The sequence below is a fragment of the Syngnathus leptorhynchus genome, chromosome 3 (assembly GCF_054491065.1).
Source record: "Syngnathus leptorhynchus isolate UIUO chromosome 3, UIUO_Slep, whole genome shotgun sequence".
Classification (NCBI taxonomy): domain Eukaryota; kingdom Metazoa; phylum Chordata; class Actinopteri; order Syngnathiformes; family Syngnathidae; genus Syngnathus; species Syngnathus leptorhynchus.
In genome coordinates, this window is record NC_141197.1 from 17,913,470 (window position 1) to 17,939,905 (window position 26,436).

A 26,436-nucleotide genomic window follows, 5' to 3' on the forward strand; every position below is an offset into this window, starting at 1 on the left:
CTCGTGCAGGTCATGTTGTTGATATGTCAAAAAATGCATGCGACTATGGCAATACTCCTAAAAGTCACACACTGAAAATCGTATTTGTTGTTGCGGTTTACGTAACCCGCATTTACGACTTGTAATGCCTCTAATTTGACTGGCGGCGTGTCGTGTTTGTGTATATGTGTGACAGAGAGCTGCAAAACAAGCCTGCTCCTCCTGGATTGGCGCCCCGGATTTCCATCGCACCGCTCCGTAGACTCAAGTGAAGAGCAAAGATGTATTATAAATGAAGACGTACCACTCTCTAGATTTTTTTCGGTGATGACGAGCGGCCGTTTGATCTCATTTCATAGCCATATTAGAACCATTGTGTCACTTTGGTATTAATTTTCATTATTATTATTAGTTGTGAAAAAGTTCCTGGATCCAAAGTGTTTGAGATTTCTTATTCAAGTGCGAGTTTGTGCGCAGTGAGCTAGCATCATTATAAGAAAGATATGATCTTTGCAAGCGGCGCTTGTGTTTACAGGCAGACTGCGGACTGAAGCGAGGCAAGGAGACACTCCGTGTACCTGCGCTGCGTTTAATCTCGTCTGGCGACGCTCTATAACCTACAGTCTACCGATTGAGGGTCGTTATTTAGACCCACCCACACCCGAGGGAGTGGCAAAGGACGTTTAAACGCATATATCAGCCGCGGCCTGGCGACATAGGCGCACGAGAGGATGAATTGCAACCACAACAACAACGCGGTGAGTCCGTGCATAATGAGCGGCTGAAGGAGGAGGGGGAGGAGGAAGGAGGAGAGGGAGACTGCGGTCTCCTAAAAAAAAAAAGAGAAAAACACGGGATATTCGAATGGTTGTTTTTTTTTCGAAATGAAAATTGGCATTTTTCACGCCACAGAACTGTTTTTTGGGGGGACATGTAATCCAAGCTTTCTAGGGAAGATTTGATTCCTGATCATACCACCTTCACCAGTAACGGGACTTTATGCGTCCCCCCCCACACACACACACACCACCACGACATGGAGCGTGAAGATGCGGCTTACAGAGGAATCCCCGCCGCTCCCCGTTTAACCGTCTCCGTTCCGCCCCCCTCACCTACGCGCCGTACCTTTTACCGGCGTTTAAGCGGCTCCTTAACGGATTTACACCGAGGGCGAGTGTTGAACCACTGATTTTTCGAGCGGGATTCTGTGAGCAAGCGCGTGGCTGCTAGCCCATTAGCTCCATTAGCCAGCTAACGGCTAAAAGGCGCTGGCTGAAGATTTTCTAAAGGCTTTCATTTCTCCCCTTTACGAGTCGCCCAGAAATAACCCGGAGTGGGTTTTTTTACACGGACGCCGCCTCACCCCTCCACTCGACGGGCGTATTTATTTGCAGGTTTTCAGCGGAGGATTTACGTCCCCGGAATGAGGGCTCGAATGGATAGGAGCCGCTTGACCTTGTTTTGGGGTCTGATGCTGGCCGTGTTGTCCTCACTCCGACCCGCCGCAACAGAGGGTAAGTCCAAATTCTTTATTTTTTTCCACACACATGAGTAGAAACATCTCACATAACGACTTAAACAAAACGCAAGAAACTGTATGGCTTTTAAAAGGCCAGTCTGTTCTCTATTCCACCTTCGAGTCGCGACACGGTGCACCCGGCGACTGTTGTGGTTTTATCCCAGTCACGTTTTTTTCCAATGATGTCAATAATGATGTCATTTTATGTCTTTTGGGGTTTTTCTGTGATTGATTGTATCCATATCGAGAGGCGCGCTTGAATGATTTGAGAACTCATTTGTCTTCATTGTGTATAATTACAAAAGGAATATCAAAGATCAAGTTAAACAACTTTTTACTTTGAAGTGAGCTTTATGTTGAGGTCTCTAAAGTTCCTTAACTATAGGAGCTGATATATAATATAGAAATGACTGAACTGACTTGATCGCTTTTAACCTATACGGTTTTTAATTTGGATGAAAATGTCCTGCGACCCATTGAAGACATGGTAGCTCAAATGCTGGAGGCGGCGCACAATTTTTCATCACTTCTACTACTGCACGAAGGACCATGCGCTTCTTAACAAGATGTCTGACCAAAAAAAAACAAAAAAAGCTTGCAAAATACGTGTTTTTATTGTCATTTTTTAAAACTAAACTGTATTTTTTTTCTTCAATGCAAAATCTCAAGACAGCACCAAAGGTTTTGAAGCAAACAATAAATTAACTCCACACTTTGTTGTTTTTTTGGGTGCAAAGGGTTCTTTGGCTTAAAAAAAAAGGTAAAAAAAAATAATAAAAAGAGGGTAAGAAATATAATCATTGAGGTACACTGTACCTGCATTTGTGGAACCTAAATTTGAAAAAAAATCCTACTTTGGAAAATTATTCAATCTGTCATGCACATTTATAAAGTACTGAAACACTAGGATTAAAAAAAAAACTTTTTGGCAATCTGGAGTTGTTAAAAAGTGTCCTTTAATTCATTTTGGGTACCCGATATTTAGAGAGTCACTGGCATTGGATGTAAAAATAATGTGTGTCTTGTATAATTTTAAAAATAAGTTAATTGCCATTTGCATTAAGATGTAAAACACTTCAAATATATGACTTAATAAGAACTGAGTGGCAGACCCATTTAGAGACCCTTAATCTGGGGGTACCCATCCAGAGGAAATGATGGGAAATGAAAGGAATCTATGCCGACACATATGGCTTCCCATACATGTGCCCTGCGAAGTTTGAAATGAGCGGCCTGGCCAGTGACTCAATGGAGAAAGTCAGTCAGGCTGCGGATGAAAACCACTTTGTTGATTCTGACTCACTGTGTGGTTGAAGCGGCATCCACAAAAACGTGGAAGGTATCCGTAAATGCAGCGCCACAGCAGACCGACCAGGGCAGGGGGGGGGAAAAGTGTAGAAATGAACAGGTAGAGAATTGAAACGCCAAAAATTCAGTTCTTCAAGTGGCAACAACATGCTGTAAACAAATATTCAACCAAAACTGACGCTGCTTTTATATGTTGTCACTGTCCAATGGAAAATAGGGATTGTAACTTTTTTTTTTTTTTTGCACCAAAGCTCTCGCGTAAAGTGCTAAAATAAAAAAAATAATAAAAATGATCAGTTAAATAGTAAGTCATCATCCAAATAGATTTTAATGCTTTGACTTTTACCATTTTCTGCTATCACCCCTTTAGTGTGGTCAGAATTTTTCACTTTACTACCTGTCACACTTGTAACTAGGGATGGGCAAATACCAATACCAGCTATCAGTATCGCTGCCAGTATCGGTTCCAGCCTTACACGGGCCAATTTTATGATTAGGAACCAGAAATTAGACATTAGTAGAGTATAAAATTGCTTTTGGTTTTTTTTTTCCCCCTGAGAGATTTTGTATATCAAAATACAAGCGGTACTGGTATCAAAGTTGTATCGAACATTGCGACTTCCTGAGATTTGCCCCATCATGATTACCACTTTCCAATTCCCCCCTACTATGGTCGCAAAGTCTTGCTGTCCGACCCCTTTTACGATCATGACTTTCCCCCATTCGAGTCACAACTCGATACTTCCTTCGGTTCTGTTTGCAACACCCCCATTACGCCCCCACCCCTTGCTACTTTGATGTCTTACACACAAACTATTAACGGACGATAGTCAAATGTGACCAATCAATGAGCTAATCAATTACAAGGGGCTTGTTTTGATACTGAGGGAAATAGTTCACATGTTGCCATCCATACTGTGAAGCGGGGCCTCATCACGCTCTCAGAGGCACTGTGGGAAGGGGCAGGCTGGCGGGGTTGGAACCGGGTATGGGGGGGGGCGTTTAAAATAGAACAAGCCAAAGTACATTCACACGCAAAACAGACTGAGTTCTGTTGATTGGAAAGAGTGAGGAGCTTGTGAGACGGTGCGTTACGTCCTTTCGCCGCTAGCCCGTCACAGGACAAACCCGACTTCTCACCCTGTTGTCACGATCCTGTGTTTTTATTCTTGCACCAATGAGCGGAAAGCTTCCTCGTACGGTGAGCCCTAGGGATCAATTCTATCTGGAATGATTCATTCCACAGTGTCGGGTACATTTGAACAGTCGTTAACTATTCAAGTGTAGACAGAGGTCGACCCGTTTTAATGTGTGTTGAAAACACGGCGACACTCTTTTAAGCAATCGTAGTCTTAGATCAAATGAAACGTCAACTCCGTAAAGTGCGTCTGAGAAGCTCCGTCAACCCAGTGGGAATGGGAACAAAAACATGGGCTAGAAACTTACCAAAATAAAACCACTAAGAGAAGTGACACTTGACTACTGGCAGTGTTCTCCGAGAATCGCGACACCGAAACGTTGGCCTCAGATACTCGGCTCTTTCTGATTTAAATGGCTCCGCTTACTTCACAGTAACTCAACTCTGTCCTTTGATGCTGGCTGGAATGCTTTCTGGGTGAGATGTTCAGAAGACTGGAGTTGTATACAAAAAAATCCCCCCAAAAGTTCAAATAATCATCAGTTGATTTGACAATCGATTAGTTGTGGATGAATTGATACATTTCGACAGATTTGACTGTCTTTGAAGGCTCAACAAGTCTCGCTGCCCCGAGGTGTCGTGCTAACAAAAAGCTCGACTTGGCTTTGCCGTCCCCTCAAAACAACCTAATTTCCGTGAGAGTCTCCCAAAACCGCCAAGAGTGCTTTCAATGAAACATTTTCAAAGACATTAATACACATAGCAATTGTTTTAAATTGTGATTTAAAAAAAAAAAGCAAATCTTCAAGGGTCCTATCGCTTAACGTCGACGGATTTGTCTTTGGAGTACATCCTTGTGGATTTCCTCTAGATTGACCCCGGACAATCGGTGCCGAGGAGAAGGTTATCAGGAGTAAATATGTGATCAAGGCTGACTAGATAAGCTTGTGTACTCAGCTGGACGGGACTGAAGAGCGGTGATCAGGCCGCCGAAAAACCCCTTCAGTGGTTTTCACCCACATCTAACGCGACTGGGAGCAGTTCCCGTGAAAGACGGTGACATAACACTTGACTGTTTACATAGACACCATTTTTTTTTGTGGGGGATTAAAATACTGATTGAAATCAAAATGTTTCATGTATACACCACATTGGGAATATCCTAGCGCCGTTTCACACACATCCGGGTGCTAGTGTTGTCTGGACAGGTATGTGGGCTGTTGATAAGATGCGCTGACAAGTTGATTATAGAGAAAGACATACTAGCACTTTAAAGTTTTTTTTTTTTTTTTTTTAAATAATAGTACACTAAAGAGAAGACTTAAACTCTCAGCGGCTTTTGTTTGAAGCAGGAAGAAAAAGAAAAAAAAAAGCTTCCCGCCTCTTCGTCTTGATCGTTGGTGCAAAAAGCCAGTCGGTCCCAATTTAAAGAACATATGCAAACAAAGAGCGTACACATTAAGAACATTTGGAGTAGGCCACGCTGTGAGTCACCAGGCCTGGCGTCACTTAAGTTTTTTTTTTCACATTGAAGTCACTCGCCTGTTTCGGGGTTGAGAGCGGTCACTTTGTCTGCGTCGTTTTTTTTTTTTCAGCTCGATAAAACGTGCTCTTGTGCTCCGACTACAGGACGGCAATGGAATCGTGTGAACGGAGAGAAATCTCAGGGTTCCGAATTTTCAGATTGTCATATTCCACCTCTAGATTGATTGCCTGCCAATCACGAGGCTTACGTGGTCATTCATTTTTACTTTTCGGTGAACCTGTCGTACGTGTTTCTACAATGTGGAGTATCGGGAAAAGGCCCATATAAATAAGCAGAATGCAAACTCGACACGGGAAGGCTGGAGCCCGAGAGTCAAACCACCAACCGCAGAACTGTGAGGCAGACATGTTAACCACTCCTGCTGCCTACCGAATGGACCACAACAAAAAATAAAATGAAAAACCAAGATCAGAGTATGAACGAGCATGTTCCGTTAGACCCAGAAAATGCCCACAGTTCAAATTTTCAGTTCTCCAAATTAATTCAGACCACGAATTACATCGTATGTAGGCTTTAACTTTGTGTTTGCCTTCAAAGACGAAAAAAAAAACAAAAAACGCAACGTCCATCGAAGAGGCCACTCATCATTTTGTGACAATTTGGTCGGGCTGTAAAGAATGATCAAAGCGCCGCGTGGATCTTTTCCAGGAAAATAATTCGCGAAAGCGTGTCGAACGGATCAGAAACCGGGTGGGTTGCCAGCAGGAAGGTTCGGTGTGTTCTTTTCAAACGGAGACATTTAAAAAAACAAAAAATGCGTGTTCCTGCCTCTGGTCGTGAGGGAACGTTTTGTCTCCTTGCCCAAAATCCAACATGTTAGAAGAAGAAAATATCATGCTTTCTTGGCACCACCTCATCTTATAATCGTTCCCATCAACCGATACGGGCTCATTGTCACAAAGACAAGTTGTCCGAGAAGTGGTTCTTCGTGGACTTACTGGGCTGGAGTTTTTAGCGAAGCATGCAGGTATGAGTAGAAGAAGAAACGCTCCATCCGTTATCACACCTGGGCAAAATATGAGGGCGTCGATGATTCAAAGCGAGATCCGTACATCCGTACCCGGCTTTTTGTTGACTTTGAACCAGGCCCGTCTTCCGTTCTGGTAGAATCATAACACCAAAAGAGGACAAAAGCTAATAAACATTTTTTAAAATCAAACAGGCCCATTCGTGTAGCAAACGCGTTTTGTCACGAATTGGTACGTTTTTAACAAGCAGTTTGTCTTAAGCAATAACTTCCCTGATCCGGTCCTGTTACGTGAATAACAACATTGCAAAATCGCGAATCTGTTGTTCTCCTTCTTTTGTCCCACAAGTGTTTTGATGTGCCGTTTCTTTTCATGCGGCGCCTTGTTGACATCTTAACGAGCCGGGTCAGTAAATCAACAGAGCAGCGGGATTGTAGGTGGACTCTGACGGGAAACAATAAGCTGAAGGCAGAGCCGCAATTTTCCAGCCAGCGTTCCAATTGAACCTGACCGTCGTATTTATTTTGTCACGCCTGGCAAACATGTTCTGTCAACATGTCCACGGGCCAAGTGTACTGTCAATATTTGGGAAATGTATTGGATAAGACTGGCATTATAAATAGCGCTGCAGTTCAGGAATGAACTCCATTGTTTTCTTTAGGTTACGTTAAGTCTTCTATATTTTCAAGAATGTAAATAAATAGTCGAGCGTGCAATCCTTTTTTTTTTTTTTTTTTAAATGTGTGTTTGTTATTTGGAAGAAAATTGAATTTACTATATATTTTTAGATTTTTTTTTTATTTTTAGCCTAGTCTCATGTGAGTTTTCTTGTGAGTAAACTTATAGCTTAGACTTTTTATTTCGTCAGTAGTTAGTTCACTTGTTAGTTGATTGGTTTGGTAGTCCACCATTGATTTATGGTCTTTCCAAAATTTCTCCACCCCGCAGTTTGCGGCCCAAGCATCGACATCGGCAACGACATCAGCGAATTCCGCCGTCTGGAGAACTGCACGGTGGTGGAGGGCTACTTGCAGATCCTCCTCATCGGCCACAAGAACAACAACCAAGAGATCTTCCGCTCGCTCAGCTTCCCCAATTTGACTGTGATCACCGACTACCTGCTGCTCTTCCGGGTCTCCGGCCTAGACAGCCTGAGTACTCTGTTCCCCAACCTGGCCGTGATCCGCGGCCGCAACCTCTTCTATAACTACGCCTTGGTCATCTTCGAGATGACCAGCTTGAAGGACATCGGCCTGTACAGCCTGCGCAACATCACCCGCGGCGCCATCCGCATCGAGAAGAACCCGGAGCTGTGCTACCTGGACTCGGTGGACTGGTCGCTCATCATGGACGCCGAGTTCAACAACTTCATCGCCGGAAACAAGCAGTCCAAAGAGTGCAGCGACGTCTGCCCGGGCATCATGGAGAACAACCCGCAGTGCCGCAAGACCATGTTTAACAACAACTACAACTACCGCTGCTGGAACTCCAACTACTGCCAGAAAGGTAAGATTGACCTCTTTTGTATATGATGTCCAACTAGGTGTGGGCCCGATAGTAGATTCTGATGGTACGATACCCGTGAGCACTACAATTGCGTCATAAAATGACGTGACCTATTTTGAAATAAAAACGACATATTCTTTGAACACAATCTGTTTGAATCTTCAAAAAAAAAACATGAAAGATTTAGTAGAGGAGATTCAAGAAATGTGTACCTTGTTAAGTTAAAATAAATAAATAAATCTCGGGGCTAACTCGTGCCAGCCGGCAGCATTTTTGAGGACAATGCACAATGAACAGAACTGGCATCGGTGTTACGTTTTCATCTCGCTCCTTCCCTCTTCCTTGTCTTGCGTGCGTAAGTGCTCACCCCCTCCCCTCCCTGCTCGCCGAGAGGGCAAAAATATGTTAGGAGGAAGAAATTGACATCAAACAGGTGGTTTATTCAACTCCGCGAGAAGCTAATCATATTGTTCCCTGCTTAGAATTCCCCTCGTAAAAAAAAAAAAGAAAAAAAGAAAAGCTTATTACAGTGACAGTCAGTATTGGAGGTTATTTAAACCATGACTTTCTAAAACCACGCTAAACTGTCAAACAGGCAATGGATTGCACGATTGTTCTCAGCCGCTCCAGTAAAATGTTTTTAATGAAACACCTCGACGTGAACAGTCCCATCTCAGTTTCTCTTTGACTGCAAGATTTTGCTCTCGGCTATCAGCAGACGTTTTGTGACTGTGGATGTCTCTGTTTGTCTAGCTCAAGCATTTACAGCACAGTGTGGTTGTTAGCCCGTGAGTGCATTTGTTAGTTTATTTGATAGTCTGATTATTATTCACCTTGTTGGTTAGGCCCTTGGCATATTTGTTTGCTCTTTGGGTAGTGCGTTGGTTAATGAGCTATTTTCTTTGAATTTATTAGTGCACTTGCACGTTTGTCAGGTTTTTTTTTTTTGGGGCCACACATGTTCGTTAGTTTTATTAGTCAGTGTCACCTTCCACATGAACACCGCCTTTCATTTCATTTTTATGACTGCGGCGTTTGCAATGACTTGCTGTGCCGTTGAGCAGATGTGTATGTATGTGTGTGTGTGTCTCAAGTGTTTCCCTGGTGACCAGTCGCCTCGCTTGCGGACTCAGCATGTTGATGTTTTCGCTCATGTGACAACGCCAGAGTCGCAGAGCAGGCTCAGGTTTGCATAGGATGCAAATGTGGAGCGCCCGATGCGTGAACTTGAGCTTCGGAAATTTTTGCAGGACACTTGTGTGTTGTCCAAATTGACTTCTGGGGTGGTAGCGTCTGGACTTTTGGGCTTGAGTTTGTCACAATATTTTGTCAACACATCCTCCTGGTATCATAATCCAGACACAAAGGGGTCAAGCTTAACAGGGAGGTGCCTGATAAATATGATCTTGTTTGGCTGTTGAGTCTCTGGGGCCATGATGTTTGTCTAAAAGGCGGCCGGCGGGGAAGGAAGCCAAAAGAGTTGCAACGCTCAAACAGTCTCTCGAGAGGGATTATCTTTGAATATTTGATTCTTTGCGAGTCCAAATAATCAGCAGGTGTTTAGGCGCCATCTCGCCAGCCGCGACGGTATTTGTTTGCTAGTCGCTCGACTGCGAAGTGGGCCAAACGGAACGGAAGTGGAGCAGGACCCCGTGAAGACACTGTCTGCCGGTTTCTCCAGAGGGAGTCTGCTAGTACGGCAAATGAGCCAGCAGTAAAGTAGAAGACAAAAAAAAAAAAAAAAGTTTAATTTGGAGGCTGTGGAGTCTGAAGTCGTCTGGTGGGGATACCTGCTCGTGTGCTGTGTCTAATTGGACACCATGAAAGCCCCCGTTTGTACTCTGATGTCATTCTTTTTTTTTATTTTCATGGCCGACATAGCTTCAAAAGTTCAAAGACCGCCTGGGTGCAATCATGGGCCATGTGATGGCGACTGTAATTAGGCCATTTTGTTTGTTTGTTTTCACATTTTTTTTGTTTGTTAATGTGTGTGCTCCTTGGTTAGTTAGCGCGTTGGTTAGCGTCCCATTCACACATTTCTTAGTTTATTCATTACTGTTAGTCCGTTTGCTAGTTTGCTTATTGGTGTGTCAGTTGTTGAATTTTTGTTAGTTGTTTTCACACTGAACTCGCTCAACGTGAAAGAGTTGCTCTACAAGACGATGACGGCGATTGCTAGCCTGGCCATATAAATATCATAATAATATAGTCAATAAATATAGTATAGTAAATATAGTAATTAGAACTAATTATGTTTGATCTTTATGGAAAACACAGGCATGATTAAGTGCTTTATAAATACAGTGGAGTCATGTCGTACCTCAGTCCGAACATTAGGGGGCACTGTGTAGAAGGAGTACATCGAGTAGATGAGAGATGAAGACGAAAAGGGTGGTCATGTGATAACGATAGAACGTATCAGTTCGTGAGACTCAAGTACTGTTGAGAGGCCATATATTTGTTTTCATCTTCTTATCTGAGCTCTCTTGTCTGAATGCACCTCAGTCCTCTCTATTTCCGGAGTAGGTTGTCCATTCATCAGCTCCATAAAAGCTCGTGTTGTTTTCCTTAACGTGGACTCATTCATAAAAGTATGACACGGATAAAAAAAAGAAACGGGGCTTCAAAGTGTGTTTGCGCTCCAGGGGATCTTTTTTTTCCCCCACTTCTATTTTGTGGCAAAGGAGACATTCTTGTGTGTTTACGGTCCCCTATTTGTCTCGGTGTCTTTTCTCACGTTACAAACGTTTCGTCAGGTTCCCATCTCACGACATGCGGGGTAAACACCTCCCAAAAAGTAAGGGAGGTTTTTTTGTTTTGTTTTTTCAGCGCTTTGTATCTCAGGAGGAGATGAAAGCACATCATTAAAGTACAAAGAAAGTCCTCTGGGATTTACGGGAAAGGGATTTTTTTTTCTTTTTTTTTTTGTATTTTTAACCTCAACCCACAGGGAATACACATAAAAACAGAGGGTTCTGCTTGTTGCGCAGCCTGCCATTAGCTTCATTTACCGCCGTTTGCATGTCAGTGTAGCTCTTTTGGGCTTGTTGTTTGGCACCGTCCTTGTTATTTATTTGTAATCCGAGTAAGGCTTTGCTGAAACATCAGAACTTGCTTTTTCACATTGGATACCGTACGGGAACAATACTAACCATCAAAGTGATTCTTTTCTTTTGTGACCCTCTAAGACGTTGACATATTTAATGATACATTGAATTTCAATTAATTCCTTGACCGCGTTTGATCGAATCGGCATTCCCCTTTGTATTGAATGGAAATGTCGTTAATCCGTCCCAGGTGTCCAGAAAACGGCATCAAAAATGTTGCAATGTTTCAATTAAAGTCAAAATGAAAATGCAGGGTTTTAGTCTATTTTGGATTCATATTTTTTGACATAGTCAGTTCCTCTCTGTACGTCACTGAGTTCATACTACGAGCCTTTAAGCTCTCTTTGGTCAGTAGCGGTTTCCAACTTGGAACTCTGCCACGGATTTTCTTTGCTCACGAAAACTGACTTTGAGGCAAAGGAGGACTACAGTTCTTTAGATGTCGTCCAGGGTTTCTTTGTGACCTCCTAGATGAGTCATGGCTGTGCGAATTTCTGCCGGCTAGCCACTCCTGGGAAGGTTCACCACCAGTCTTCCATGTTTTCTCCATTTGTGGTTCTTACCGTTGTTCGCCGGAGTCCGAAAACTGTAGCAATTGGCTCTGAGACTGATTGGGTATCACTTTTTTTTATTTTTTATTCTTCACCTTAATTTGTTTGGATCTTGGCATTTCTTTGCAACTTTTTGAGATACTTTGCCCAACTTCATTTGGGTAGACAGATTCTACTGAAAGGATTTTGTGAATGAAGAGGTCTGGAGTTCATCAAGGTTGGGTGTAGTCTGTGAAAATGAACCCGGCTCCCCCCCCCCCCCAAAAAAAAACAACCCAAAAAGGGATTAGCCACAGCTAATTTGTGATTTAACAAGGAACGCAAGTTAGCAATGATGTTTGATTGTCAGCAAAAGCGGCTGTATGTTTTTGTCTTTGTCCACAAAAGTTGTTGGAGCTTTAAAACAACCTCTAAAAATAACGCCAACTGTATTGTCATAGTATTTTAAGTCCACATCCCGGCGACCTGTTCGCAGAGGCTGATTGGGCTGGTAATGACAGGGTCGGCTGTGTAAAGCAGGGACATTCATGGCTACTTTAATTGAACAGTCACACCCATCTGTGGAATGCCTGAAAGAGAACATTACTGGTTTGGTTGTGGCGACGGGGCCACTGTAATTATGCGGCCTTTGATTGGGATCCGCGAAACACCGTCTGATTGTGATGAGCTCTGACTGGGTCGAGTGTCTTGTCAGAGGTATGGTTAAAGTTTTGCTTTGCTACCAGGCCCCCCCCCCCCCCCCTCTTTCTGTTCTGTGGTTGCACAAAATATCAAACAAAGAAAATATGCAGCGGCGACTCAATGTGGCTTCTGCTTAAAGCGCTAGACAACTTTTTATAATTTTGGATTTTTGGACATTTGCAGATGTTGATTATGCTGTCGTGTGAAACGTTTCGTCATGTTTGTACGTTTCGGTCGGAGTTGTAGACTCAATCGGAGCCGGCGAGGTCGACTGGCTGGGCTCCAAGCAGGCCTTGGAGTCTAGTTGTGATAAGTCGCACATGAGCACGACTTTGAAAGTTGCCAGAGAAGTCTGCGGTGGCTTTATGGGAATCTTATATGCCGGCTCCCCTGTCCTTCCCATTAAATTCCAGGGATTGTTCAGTCTACTTTAACATGTCAACACAAAAAAAAAAGTGCAATTGAGTGAGTGAGAATCCAATCAAATGTGCCTCAGCCATTTTGGACTTAGTTGTCACATGTCAAGGATGGTTTAATAAAAAGAAAATGCTCTGTAGTTTGTAATTTGATTTAATCTTGAATTTTCCGCATTTGAATAGTTACGTAGACTCTAACTGCACATGAAGGAAATTGAATATGTTGAGTGCAAGTGCAAACTGCCTTCAGCCATTTTCTTTAATCCTGTTACACCTGAATATCTTCAGATTATGTTCCACCCTAAAACATGAACTGGATGGTGTAATGGGTCTTCAAAAAGCTCCCCCCCCCCCCCCCCCCCCCACCCCCCACCCCCCTTTTTCATCGTCCGTCTTATCCGTCAGCTTTGGGATGGACAACAACGCTTTTTATTTGTCATGTCTCTTCCAGGGCAGTCAGTTGGGGGATGCCAGGAATGTCTTTTGTCTCGCGCTTATCCAGCGGCGTCAGCTGATCTGACAAATGTGTTTTCCAAACAAGCTTCACAAGGTGAACCGCCGGCTCTGTTTAGGCGAGCCCGAGCCGAATCGTTTCTCTTCGGCACCTCCGATGCTTTGGCTACAAGGAATTACACGGGAGGATTTAGCCGACAAACATGGCATCAACAAATAACGAAGGAAATGACAGCAACATGTCACGGATTCACTGAGTCTTGGCTTTTCTGATGGCCAAATAAAAAAAAAAAATGTATGCGTTGCCCTTCGTTGTAGCTCCGCACTTGAGCCGCACGTTTACATTTGGAGAATCTAAGACCACCCCTGCAGCCACTAAAGACGTCTTATCGAAGGCATCTCCGCAATCCCCCCGGTACGACTCAAATGACCATCACAAAATGGAACCTCAAGTCCGAGGAGCGCTTCACATCTGTTTCCTTTTGACTGTAATTATCCGGAAGAAGCCTTTAGACAACAGAACCTTCTGTGGGAGGCCTCCTCGCTGTGGGCGACCCAAATGCCGAGGAAGGAGAGAGGGAGTCCATCAGGTGTTTTTGGTTTTGATCGTCTCACCAACCACGCCACTATTGAACTGAATATGCTGAGTATCAATTGGCTTTGATGATGGTCACTTTTACGCCAACGCAAATTCAGATTTAATTGTCGCGAGGATCCACCATTCAACAGAGAATCGTTTGAAGGCTCATTTATCGACGCTTTCATTATTATTTTCACGATTCGCTCGTAAGACATACATTTTTTTTTTTACTCGCAGAGTAGTTCTCTCCAATCGACAGCGAGTGAGTAATAACCAAACCAAGTGCAAATCCTCGAGGTCTATTCAGGACATCTCCACACATCTCCCCCTTTGCTTCTCTGAGAGTTCCAGTAATCAAGCAAATTTGGGAAAATAAACAGCACCGGCGCAGACTCCATAAACACAGCAAACAGCTCGGCGATGGACAGAAAACACAATGTGCCCACATATTACTGTTTCCAGTCCCGGACAAAGCCGGCTCTGTTAGCATCGGACAGTTTGTGTGGCAGCTCAGTGTTTTGAGCCGCTAGCGGCGTGTCTGCTAACAATCATCATCAGAACGCGGATCTCCATTTAAAGGGAATTAACGGCTCTCGTCTTGAGCGACCCGGCCGAGCCGGTCACATCCATGAAGCGCCAAAAGTGCTCCGAGCAATAAAAATGACAGCAAAGACGTAGCACGTTGTCAAGTGGGAATGCGTGTTTGTGTTTGACCTGCCAGAAGCTATCAAGCATCAAGATAGCAAAAGATCAAAACAAAAAAAGCCTCGCAGTGGACATTATTTACAGACGCTGTTGAAGTCCTCTATCAAATATTTACACAGGACCGATCTGCCCAAGACAATGGCGGGTATTGGTGGAAAGTCTTACTAATAGGACAAGACAACCAAATGGGCCCATTTTATTTTGAATGAGACGGAGCTCCGGAGAGCTCAAAGTTGTGAAAGCTTTCCTAAATTCTCTTGACAACCATCACCATTAATTAGGGATTGAACTACAGCCAAGGAACAGTTCCGGATGTCAACAGAACCAAGCGGTGGTGTTCAATGACTTTGGACTCAGTCAAAAGTGGCAAAGTTTGTTGTACCTGATCTTTGCTTTTTATTCACAGAACACCAACCAAAAAGTGTTTCTCTCCACTTTTTGATGACTTGAGATATTTATCATCTAAATTTGAACTCATTGCCTTATTGTCGGTTTTCCACGCTTGGCTGTTATGACTCGGTGCTCCCTCTGGGAAAAGGGGACGCTAACTGATAATTACAAAGTCAGACAGGAAGCTCCCCGATGGCCTGTTTGCCGTCAGTGTTTGTCACCTGGGCAACGCGGTCAATGGTAAACAACACCAGTGAGGTCACGATTGAGATTTTTTTTGGCTTCCCATTCGATATGATACTCACAAAATAGCCAGATCGAAAGCCGATACGATGCAAAATATCGGATCAGGACGTAATTAGTCGTGACCACACGGACGTTCTCGCGTTGCGTTCTAATCGGGGGAGGTGCGTTCATCTCTGACTCAAACAGGAGACCGTCGTCAGATGGGAACCAAACACGAACAAATTAGGAAGACACAGACCACCATCGACGACGACCAAAAGTCTGCTTGTTTTCCTCGTACATTTGGGGGGGCAGCGACAATAGCTTAATTTGGATGCAACGGACCAGAAAGATTCTTGCTGTTTGGCCGCCGACCGATGTGGAGTTCCCGGAATACTTTCCCGCCGGGCAGGCATTTGTGAATCCTTTTTGATCAACACCGCTCTCCCACAAATGAATGGCAAAAGGTGAACACACTGGCGGTCATGCATCACTGATCTTTTGGCCAGTGCATCGGAAAACTATTTTGTTGTTGCATCCCTTTATTCTAAAACTGATTAGGTTGATATTTTAATTTTTTTTTATCAAAATTTGCATCAACCCACAAAATGTTTAGTAAAAAACAAAACAAATCACAGGCATGAAACACAAAATTGGATCCAGCTTGTTACAGCTGCATTTTTCCAATCAAAATCTATCACAATATAAATAAACACACAGAAAATCTGTTCTGGCATGAAAAAGTTTAGTTAAAAAAAAAAATCAAAAATCAAAGGCTGACTAGTTGTAATTCATTTCAGTTGCTTTAGTGTTGTATGTATACTTGTGTAACAGTTGGGAGATTGCTGATTTAATTTTAAACGATGGTTAATATTAAACTTGTGACTATTAGAATGAATGAATGAAAAATTGCATAAACATTTTAAGATTACCAAAATGGTGACTGTTTGACCCTGTTTATAATGAGAAAAAAAACTTGCCGACTCCCCCTACTGGCAGTCCCACCCACAGCGTTTTTGGAGCCAAGCCCGCGCCATGTGTAACGACTTTCCTCCTCTACCCTCCTTCTCTCCATCTTCTCCCATCCCTTATTTCTTCCTGGGGCGCAGCAGCCCTGCAAGACGTTAGCACAAAAGACTGGTATCCATTATGTCTCCGACTTGCGTATAGCAGCAGGTTCCCGCCCTTTTCCTTACCCCAGCTATTTGTCACCATTTTTTTTTTAACTTACCGTAAGGTCACAGGGTTTCTCAAGGAGGCGTAAGGAAGGGTGGGCGGGGGGAGAGGAGGAACATTGTGTGCCAGAGAGAGACGCGCTACCACAAAAACAGCCTGCTGAATGGCTGATGGGACCACACAGTTTGGAAGCTTCTGATTGGTGGACCGCTGAAGGTCACCTCTTGGTCATTAACCGATGAAGCCTCCTCATCAAATCGGACAGACTGCAGGTCCAGCGGTGGCTTTGTGGCTTCGTGTAGTTTTTTTTTTTTATATTAAGGAATGACTTTGTTTGTTGTGTTGACATCTGAATTTATTTCATTTGGCGTCTATTGATTGCATGGCCTGCCCACAAAAAAAAAGCTTCACATCTTTCTGGGATTGCTGTTTCTGATTGAGCTGCATTTGGGCTTATTATTTATTATCAAAGTACAAGCCCGAGATCTGATGGCTCCAAAAAAAAAAATGCTCACCTTATTTACTTTCAGTCACGGCTCAATGACTTCTTGATCTGATTGACATGTCCAGCCTCTTTTATTAGTGTTCAGTGAAACTTGTGTTTTCAAAAATCTTCAAAATGATGTCCCCCCCCCGGTCCCAAAGGATCTAAACAGAATATTTCTTTAAGTTCAATAAAACACTCTCAGCGCTAGTGAGGGTTGGAAAGCGCCATGTGCGTCATCCTATCAATCAACATCATTTAAACAGAACATCATTTCCCATGACTTCACTATGTGGCCTGTTTTAAACAGTGAAACCCCCTACATGGATCACGCAAGTGGATGACATCATGTTCTCCTCTGATTTTTCATCTCTCATCATTTTGGAACCATTAACTTGTGCTCCTCAATTCAGATTGGACGCACTGCGGACTACGTTAACTTCTCCCAGAGACTGTAAATCACGTTTATTATTCATTACTTGTCCTCACATTGGAACATGGGTGGACCCGCCTTAGTAGATTGAGCAATTTGTATGCTCAATAGGGAAGCTTGTAGTTGTTTCTTGTCCAAAAGTACTCAGTTTCAATGTTTTCTATTTTATTTGATCATGTCATTTTTACAGGTTCTCCAAAAACTCAGTCATTGTCACTCATATTCCTTTTTTTTTTTTGTCTTTCTGTGTTTTTCCATCAGAGTGCCCGAGCAAATGCGGGCGGCGAGCGTGCACAGCAAGCGGCGAATGCTGCCACGCGCAATGCCTGGGCAGCTGCACCGTGGCCGGCAGCGACACCTCCTGCGCCGCCTGCGTGCACTACTACCACCAGGACCGCTGTGTGGCCGACTGTCCGCCCGGCACCTACAAGTTCGAGGGTTGGCGCTGCGTCAGCGCCGACTTCTGCTCCAGAGTCCACCTGCCGGATTTCGACCGCTTCGTCATCCACGAGGGCGAGTGCATGTCCGAATGCCCCGTTGGGTATACGCGGACCGACCCAAACAGGTGAGCCTGCCATGCTTAGCCTAGCCTAGCCTAGCCCGCCTAGCATTTCTATGTGTGAGTAAAAAGCAGTGTATTATTAGTTACATCAATTTATTATTGTTTTGCGCTTACTTTTTTTTTTTATCTATTCATCAGTTTGAAGCAAATACCAAAATCAGCACAAGGGCAAGGCCAGTTTTAGCATTAGCGCACGGCAACCTTGCTCCGCTCCGTTCTCGTCATAGCTCTCTAAATATTTGGTGACTGTACGTTTGTGTCTCCTGTCTGGTCTTCAGCATGTCCTGCACGGCCTGCGACGGTCTGTGCGATAAAGTCTGCGAGGAGAAGGTCATTGACTCCATGGATGCCGCGCAGTCCCTGAAAGGCTGTACGGTTATCAAAGGCAACCTTCACATCAATATCCGCAGAGGCCGTGAGTACGCCGCACCTCACGTTGCTTTCTTTCCACTCCATGACATTTGTCAAACATAAAATAAAGCAACACGTCTCACCGTTCCAAAACCTTAAAAGGAGAGCCGAGTCGTAGCTTGGTGGCTCTGAGGTAGTCCAAACATTTGCGAGCAAAACACTTTTTACAATCCGCACTGATGTCACATGGCGTCTAGACCAGGACCTTGGAAAGTCTGAGGACCGTGTCATTTCCTGGACTTAAAACTATAAATACACAGAAGAAGAAAAGTCTGATGATGTTCAAAATTAAATGTAACGTGTTTTTTGGGACATTGTCTTTACAGATAACATGGTGGCCGAGCTGGAGAGCTCCACTGGTTTGATCCAGAGGGTGACAGGCTACGTGTGCATACGACACTCGCACACACTCAGCTCGCTAGCCTTCCTGCGCAGCCTGCGATACATCGACGGCGAGGAACTCCTGGATGAGTAAGTAAACACGTATTTTTTTTTTTTTTTTTTTAAGTTTACTGCTGTGATTTTACCATCATCATGTTAAAAGTTTTGGGCTCCAATGGGGCTAAATGCTCAGGAGAGATAAAAGTCGATTAATTGTGTTGGACTGTATGGATTACTATCCTCGATTGGACCTAAAAGGTTAAAGATTAAAATGTATTTCCCCCCTAAAGTAAGGATAACAGCTAAATCAGTCTTAACGGTTCAGGAAAACGTCCTCCACTTGTTTTCTCCTTGAGTTCACAAGAGTCTTGCTGTCCCAAGGCGCCACATTGCAGTCATTCCTGTATGTCTGGGTGGTACCCAGCGAATCATAAAAAGCTACATCGCCCACCCCCCAATTCTCTTCGGATCTTATTTTCCTCTTCATCCCATCATGATTAATGATGACAAACCGGATCGGAATGTCTGGTAATGAGCAAGAATGCTGCAAAGTTGCCACATGATTTGATTTGTCTGCGGCCAAAGCGCATCTCAGAAGAGGTCGTGGTTCTCAAAAGTGTTGAACGAGCAAATATCCACCTTTTGTCCACGTTAGTCCCCTATTGATAATAAAAAGTCAGATTTCAAGGATTGCAAGAGCTGATGTAGCCTAGCATGTGCTGCTTATTACTTGTGCTCAGTTTTTTTTGTCCAAATACTTTTGAGCACCTGAGGTGCCCTGGAGTAAAATGCAAATCTTTTGAAGCACGTCAAATTGAATTTGAATCGATGATACAATCCAACTTTCTTTCTACGGCCCCCTTCTAGCATGTACGCCTTCTCGGCATTTGACAACCAGCAGCTGCAGTACCTGTGGGACTGGAAGCAGCACAACCTCACCATCCGGAGCGGGAAGCTGTTCTTCCGGGCCAACCCCAAACTATGCGTGTCGGAGATCCAGAAGATGTGGGAGCAGACGGGCGTTCCGGGGCGCTTCGACGAGAGCGACTACCGAAACAACGGCGACCGAGCCAGCTGTACGCTCCAAAGCCGTCCAAATATTTCCTGTTTTCGTTGGGTTTGCTGCTAGCTTAGTTTGGCGCTTTCCCACCGCGTGATGTTCAGTTTAATTTCTTTTCCATTAAGAGCAGACATTTTATCGCAATTTTGACTCCCCTTCGCAGTTTTGCGATGAAACTGTTTAGCGATCAACGATCGGACAGTTTTACCGTTTCAAAATTGACATATCATTCTTTAAACAGCCTTTATGGAAGATCAAGAAGTCAGACATGCAGTGAAACAAATTTGTGTATACAACTTTGTATTCTATTTTCGGCCCTAATTCTCAGCTAATGTTTCACATGGTTCATTTTAACATCTGGATAGCGCTGCGTCGTTGGCCGCGGTCCGACAGATGCGTTCAATTGTGTTGCTTTTCATCTTGTTTCCTCTTGTACTCTTCAAATGGATGCTGAGTAGAGCTAAACTCCGCTGCAGTGGGGGGAAAAAACGCATCATCAAAAACCCCTGATGTCTCTTGACTTTTAAGGTCAACTCAAGAACTCCTTTTGATGCCAGAACTGTCTTTTGCACCCTCAGGCGAAAGCACCATCCTGAAGTTCAAGTCCAACAGCACGAGCAGCACCAGGATCAAGCTGACCTGGCAGCGCTACCGCCCCCGAGACTATCGAGACCTCATCAGCTTTATCGTCTACTACAAAGAGGCGTACGTCCTCCCTTCTTCTGATCTCAGCTGTGATTTCTCCTGACGATGCTCATTATTGACGACCCCCACCCCTCCTTCCCCCGTCTCCCTTCCCCGCAGGCCGTACCAGAACATCACCGAGTTCGAGGGTCAGGACGGCTGCGGCTCCAACAGCTGGAACATGGTGGATGTGGAGCTTCACCAAGAGAAGGACATCGATCCCGGCGTGCTGCTGTCCAACCTGAAGCCGTGGACGCAGTACGCCGTCTTCGTCAAGGCCATCACGCTCATCGTGGATGACAAGCAGATTCCCAGTGCGAAGAGCAAAGTGGTCTACATCCGCACTAGCCCCTCAGGTAAATATGAAAATGTGAATTTGGCTGTTGCAATACAACTTGAGCACCCGTTTTGTTGTCTCCCTAGCGCCCTCTATGCCTCAGGACGTGCGCGCCTACTCCAACTCCTCCACGCAGCTGGTGGTGCGCTGGCTGCCACCGGTGTCGCCCAACGGCAATCAAACCTACTACCTGGTGCGATGGCAGCAACAAGCCGAAGACCGAGAACTGTACCAGCACAACTACTGCTCCAAAGGTGCTTACGCAGTGCTAAAAAAACAAAAAAAAAACAAGTCCAGCTCGAAACTTCAAGCTGGAAACGGAATGATAACAACTCTCCTCTGCAGATTTGAAGATCCCCGTAAGGATGGCGGCGGTCGGGGTGGGGGACCAGGAGGACGACACCAAACCCACAAAGTCAGACCCTGACAGTCCTGAGAAGGGCTCCTGCTGCCCTTGCCCCAAATCGGTAGAGGACCTGGAGGCGGAAGCCGCCGACGCCTCTTACCGGAAAGTCTTTGAGAACTTCCTGCACAACTCCATCTTCACTCCTAGGTGGGCCTTTTTTTTCTTCTTTTTTTTTTACATGCCTTATTTAAACAGACTTTTCCACGCGAGTAGTGTAGTGGGGGTTTGCTGTCCTGTGTAAATCTCCTAGCCAACTTTTCTCAATGGCATTATGTTGCTTTTGGTTTTTGGAGCCGGATGTGCTTTAAGTTTCTTGGTCAAAGTTGATTCCCCACAAAAATGACTGGTGCTGTTTTGGTGACTCTATTTACAAAACTGCTCACTAGTTGTCCTTCTTTCCCTGAGGCTGCAAAGCATTGAAAACAACTCGATGACTCACTGGAACACAAGCCCACACACACACACACACACACACACACACACACACACACACACACACACACACACACACACACACACACACAGAATGACTTGAGATCAACATGGTTTCAAAGCAAACAACAAACCTCACTGCATCTGACATCTGCTCGCAAACAACCAACAACAGACCTGTGATACTTTTATTGAAAAACAACCAACTTACTTCCCCCCCCCCCCCTCTAGGTCAGTTTTTCCAAAACCTTTTAACCCACACGGTCCCTTTGGTGTACCGACACGGGATGGCGCACCCCGTTTCCGTCAGACGACACGCAATAAAAACAAACACACACAAAAAAACATGCTAAACCAGGAAAAGACATCAAAGTGTCAAAATGAAATAACTGGAATAAAATGTCACCCCCTTGTGACAAATTTGGGTGGTGCGCCTTACAGAATCAAAACAATTCAGCAGTTTTTGTCCCTCATTTTCCCTTTCACAACGTCAAAACCTTGCTCACTATAGCCTAGCGAATGCCTTGTGGCTAACCCAAAATTGCCTCCAAGGTTGAATGTTGAACGTCTTTAAATTGTTCTTTTCCAGGCCACCCGATCGCCGCCGCAGAGATCTATTCAGCATCGCCAACGCCACCCACTCTCGACGCCAGCACTGGCCTCACTCCAACGCCAGCACCGTCTCTCCCCTGCAGGCCGCCACCAACGGCAGCGGCGCCGACCCAGATCTGGCGGAGCAAGAGTTTGAGTTTGTGGAACAGGCGGTGACGGAACGCGAGCTTCAGATCTTCGGTTTGCAGCCCTTCACCGTGTACCGCATCGACGTCCACGCCTGCAATCGGCAGGTGCAGCGTTGCAGCGCCGCCGAGTTTGTTTTCTCCAGAACCAAACCGGCAGGTTAGTGGAAAACATGAGATGTCATTTGTGGGCATAATTGAAAAAAGAATTCCATTTAATGAGTGTCTATTTTCGTTTCCCTTCCAGAAAAGGCGGATGACATTCCGGGCGTTGTGTCCTGGGACAGCAACGAGGACTCTGTGTTCCTACGCTGGCCGGAGCCAACCCACCCCAACGGCCTCCTTCTCATGTACGAGATCAAGTTCATGCTGGGCACTGAGGTACGTCAAAAAAAAAATATATATATATATATATTTATTTATTATACTCACCTTTGCTGCGTCAGCACTTTTCTTTGCTTTGACCCAAGTCGTGTCACGGCTAAAATTAGTAGCAAATATTGTGGGGAAAAATATTCTTGCATCCACAAACAGATTGTGGTCCACCTTGGAAAAAATGTCTGTACTTGTCTCTGTCCTTCACGGTCCAATGTGTTTGTCTTTGTGCGTGTGTGTCAGACTGAGAAGCACGAATGCGTGTCAGGTCAGCTGTATCGAACACAACGCGGCATCCGCCTGTCCAACCTCGGACCGGGCAACTACTCGCTGAGGGTCCGAGCGACGTCGTTGGCTGGGAACGGATCGTGGACCCAACCGGTTGATCTCTATGTGGCCAAACGTAAGACACACAGCAAGCACACTCCTAATTATCTATACACGGTACATAAGTTCAAATATTGGTTGTGCTTGACCCATCAGAACCGGATAATTTCCTCTACTTCGCCGTATGCGCCCCCACGATCGTGTTGTTCCTCGGCTTCGTGTGCTCAGTGTTCTTCACTCTGAGCAGGAAAAGGTGCGTTGCCGTGATGATGCCGCCATTATAAACATGCCCATAATTTACCGATTGCATAAACTGAAAGGTCTTTTTTTTTATTTATCTACATATAATATCTTCACTGTCCAAAACAAGCAAGTATCTCACATATTTTTTTTTATCATTTGTAGAATGAAGAAAATATTTTGGTCATTTTTCTGAATTTAAGAAGAAAAAACTAAAAAAAAAACACTGATTTTTTTTTGTGACCCTCATTTTCAGATTCTGGTGAATCTTTGCGTTTTACTACTCAAAGATTTACTGTTAAAGGAGACAAATTGTTTTATTTCCAATTTAAACTTTGTTTGCAAATGAGCCAATGCTCACCCTGCCTCTCAAATATTTTTGTTTTTCACAGAAACATCACTTTTCATTTTTTTTATTCAACTATTTGTGATTCTATGTGATTAGTCTGCATTTCGTTGCTGCTAGGAACAATGATCGGCTTGGAAATGGAGTTCTGTACGCATCGGTCAACCCTGAATACTTCAGTGCGGCTGAAAGTGAGTACAGTCTAACCAGATGCAGTCAAACTAAAAAGGTTACTGTCAACAAGTGGTTCCCAAAAATGGTCCTTAAGTTGAAAACGGTCAGTGTTTAAAGTGACAACGAGTTAAAGGCTACCCGCTTTTCTCCTCGACGCAGTGTACGTGCCCGACGAGTGGGAGGTGGCACGCGAGAAGATCTCCCTGAGCCGCGAGCTGGGCCAGGGCTCGTTCGGCATGGTGTACGAAGGCATCGCCAAGGGCGTGGTGAAGGATGAACCGGAGACGCGGGTGGCCATCAAGACGGTGAACGAGTCTGCTAGCATGAGGGAACGCATCGAGTTCCTCAACGAGGCCTCAGTCATGAAGGAGTTCAACTGTCATCATGTGGTATGCACTCAAACTTTTCATGTCATAGATAGACTTTTTGCTCACCCTCTATTTGGATAGGTGCGTCTCCTGGGGGTGGTGTCTCAGGGTCAGCCCACCCTGGTCATCATGGAGCTGATGACACAGGGAGACCTCAAGAGCTACTTGCGCTCCCTCCGACCGAAAGAGGTAATGACAACAAAAAGGTTCGGTCTCAAAAAGAACCAGTAAGAACTGAGTTAGCCAGCAAATACAATCAAGAAATTAAAAAAAAAAAAAAAATTCTTACACCAATTTTTTTTGGAATATGTCTGCATATCGATATATTAAAAAAAAAAATTGAAAGATAAAAATCTTGTGTCATTTAATTCTGCATTCCTTCCAACAGCAGTGGTCCACTTTGTCCCTGCCGCCCCTGAAGAAAATGCTGCAAATGGCTGGCCAGATTGCAGATGGCATGGCATACCTCAACGCCGGCAAGTTTGTGCACCGAGACCTGGCGGCGCGCAACTGTATGGTGGCCGAGGACTTTACCGTCAAGATAGGAGGTAAGGGCGCTTTGTCGGGAATGTCTCGGAGGAATTTTATGACGCTCATTGCTGGAGTGATAAGAATTTGACAACATTCACCCAATCTCCCAAAGTTCGGTAACAATCCACACATCCTGGCTTGTACCTTTTCTCAGATTTCGGCATGACCCGAGACATCTACGAGACTGACTACTACCGTAAAGGCGGGAAGGGCCTGCTTCCCGTCCGGTGGATGTCACCTGAGTCTTTGAAGGACGGCGTCTTCACCACCAATTCCGACGTCTGGTAAGTGTGCAGTACTTCTATTTTATTTACTATTTTCTTTGATAGTGTATAAAATCTTGATGTCACTACAGTGTAGCCCACTTCATTCATTCAGCGTCCCCCCCCCCCCCCAACTGTCTCTGTTTAGGTCGTTCGGGGTGGTGTTGTGGGAGATCGCCACGCTGGCGGAGCAACCCTACCAGGGTCTGTCCAATGAGCAGGTGCTGCGCTTTGTCATGGAGGGAGGCCTGTTGGACAAACCGCAAAACTGCCCCGACTTGCTGTAAGTCCATTCTTTGGGCGTCAAAACTTTTTTTGTCATTATTGTGTGACTTCATTTTATCCATGGTGTGCAGGTTTGAGCTGATGCGAATGTGCTGGCAGTACAACCCCAAGATGCGTCCATCTTTTGTGGAAATCATCGGCAGCGTGAAGGACGAGCTGGAGCCGTCCTTCCGTGAGGTCAGTTTCTTCTACAGCGCCGACAACAGGCTGCCCGACACTCAGGCCTTGCCGCAGCCTCAGCAACACGCAGATAGCATGGATGACGACGTCCGTTTGGACACGCCTTCCTCGCCCGGATCCCAACCTCCGCCCGGGCCCACGCTAACCCCCGACTCGCCCACACGGCCCTGCACGGACAAGGAGCCCGTTGGGCACCAAGCGGCTAACGGGGTGACGTCATCCACGTCATCGTTGGGGGCGGGAGCGCCGCCCAACGGGAGCGACTCGGTGGCCGCCATGCAGGCGACCCTTGACGAGCTGCCACCCTACGCCCACATGAACGGGGGGCGCAAAAACCAGCGTGCCATGCCCCTCCCTCAGTCATCTGCCTGCTGATTGGACGGAGCAAAGACTCAAACCTATCCTGCTGTAATGTCACCTTTTTTTTTTGTTCTACCAGATGCAACACTGCCCCCTTGCTGCCGAAAAAAACCACCTTGGAGGGAGTTGCTTGTTTTATATACAGTATCTTACTTTTTTTTTTGTTTTTTTTCGTAGAAACATAATTTCAGTCCATTTTTGGGCAGGCTTTATGGATGCTTAACGGGGAGAAGAAGCACTTACAGAGGGAGGTCCTCCACGTTGCCACCTTTGTGCTGGTAGGTGTGGGAACGACATAAGAAACTACATTTTGATACTCTGGTCTCTATTTTGATGATTCATTTTGTACTGACATCAAAATCTGAGCCACAAGTCGTTGCCGAGTGCTGCGAATCAACACCGAAACACTAAAAAAAAAAAAATTCATAACCCAACCATGACTTTCCTTTCAGTCGTTTTTGAAGAGCATTTATGTTAACGACAAAAAATAGCGTGAAAAATGAGGAAAAACGTCATTAAAAGAGAAACGGTGCAAATGCTTGGATGTACGAACAATGAGCACAACACACACAAACAAAATCCTCATAACGCGACGATATTTTTCGGGGGAGGGGGGGGTGTTCAAGAACATTCAATTTGTCCATTTTTTTGGGTAAGCTCTTGAACTTCACAAAAAATGATGGTGTGGTCCCGATTTCGATGTTCCATTTTGTGTCAACATCGAAGTCTGACATTAAATCATCATGTTCTGTGAATCGACACGGTACGTCAGTTATTTAAAAAAAAAAAAAAAAAAAAACGGTACAAAAACC

General features: G+C 44.8%; 1 protein-coding gene across 3 annotated transcripts; it reads left to right on the forward strand.

Annotated features, from left to right (window-relative positions):
• The first annotated feature begins 517 nt into the window (after positions 1-517).
• igf1rb (insulin-like growth factor 1b receptor) lies at positions 518-26,436 on the forward strand. 3 transcript variants are annotated; one of them, XM_085907802.1, is made up of 21 exons: positions 518-1,493; positions 7,407-7,964; positions 17,427-17,730; positions 18,006-18,142; positions 18,465-18,609; positions 19,387-19,595; positions 20,158-20,284; positions 20,384-20,619; positions 20,687-20,854; positions 20,946-21,153; positions 22,028-22,335; positions 22,423-22,556; positions 22,794-22,953; positions 23,034-23,130; positions 23,584-23,654; positions 23,797-24,026; positions 24,087-24,194; positions 24,394-24,553; positions 24,691-24,820; positions 24,948-25,082; positions 25,156-26,436. In XM_085907802.1, exons 1-21 carry the CDS (start codon positions 1,403-1,405, stop codon positions 25,637-25,639), a joined length of 4,200 nt encoding a protein of 1,399 aa, XP_085763928.1. In that variant the 5' UTR covers positions 518-1,402; the 3' UTR covers positions 25,640-26,436. The 3 variants fall into 3 exon arrangements, with proteins under 3 accessions (XP_085763928.1, XP_085763929.1, XP_085763927.1); XM_085907803.1 differs by having other exon boundaries at positions 24,397-24,553; XM_085907801.1 differs by lacking the exons at positions 518-1,493; positions 7,407-7,964; positions 17,427-17,730; ... (6 more) ...; positions 20,946-21,153; positions 22,028-22,335 and having other exon boundaries at positions 22,404-22,556; positions 25,156-25,672; positions 25,802-26,436.

Bases quoted from the DNA above. Each gene is read 5' to 3' on its own strand.
- igf1rb (XM_085907802.1), top strand. From the start codon at position 1,403: ATGAGGGCTCGAATGGATAGGAGCCGCTTGACCTTGTTTTGGGGTCTG. The intron at 20,285-20,383 runs GTACGTCCTCCC...CCTTCCCCGCAG, and splicing joins ATCGTCTACTACAAAGAGGC to GCCGTACCAGAACATCACCG. The intron at 20,620-20,686 runs GTAAATATGAAA...TTGTCTCCCTAG, and splicing joins CATCCGCACTAGCCCCTCAG to CGCCCTCTATGCCTCAGGAC.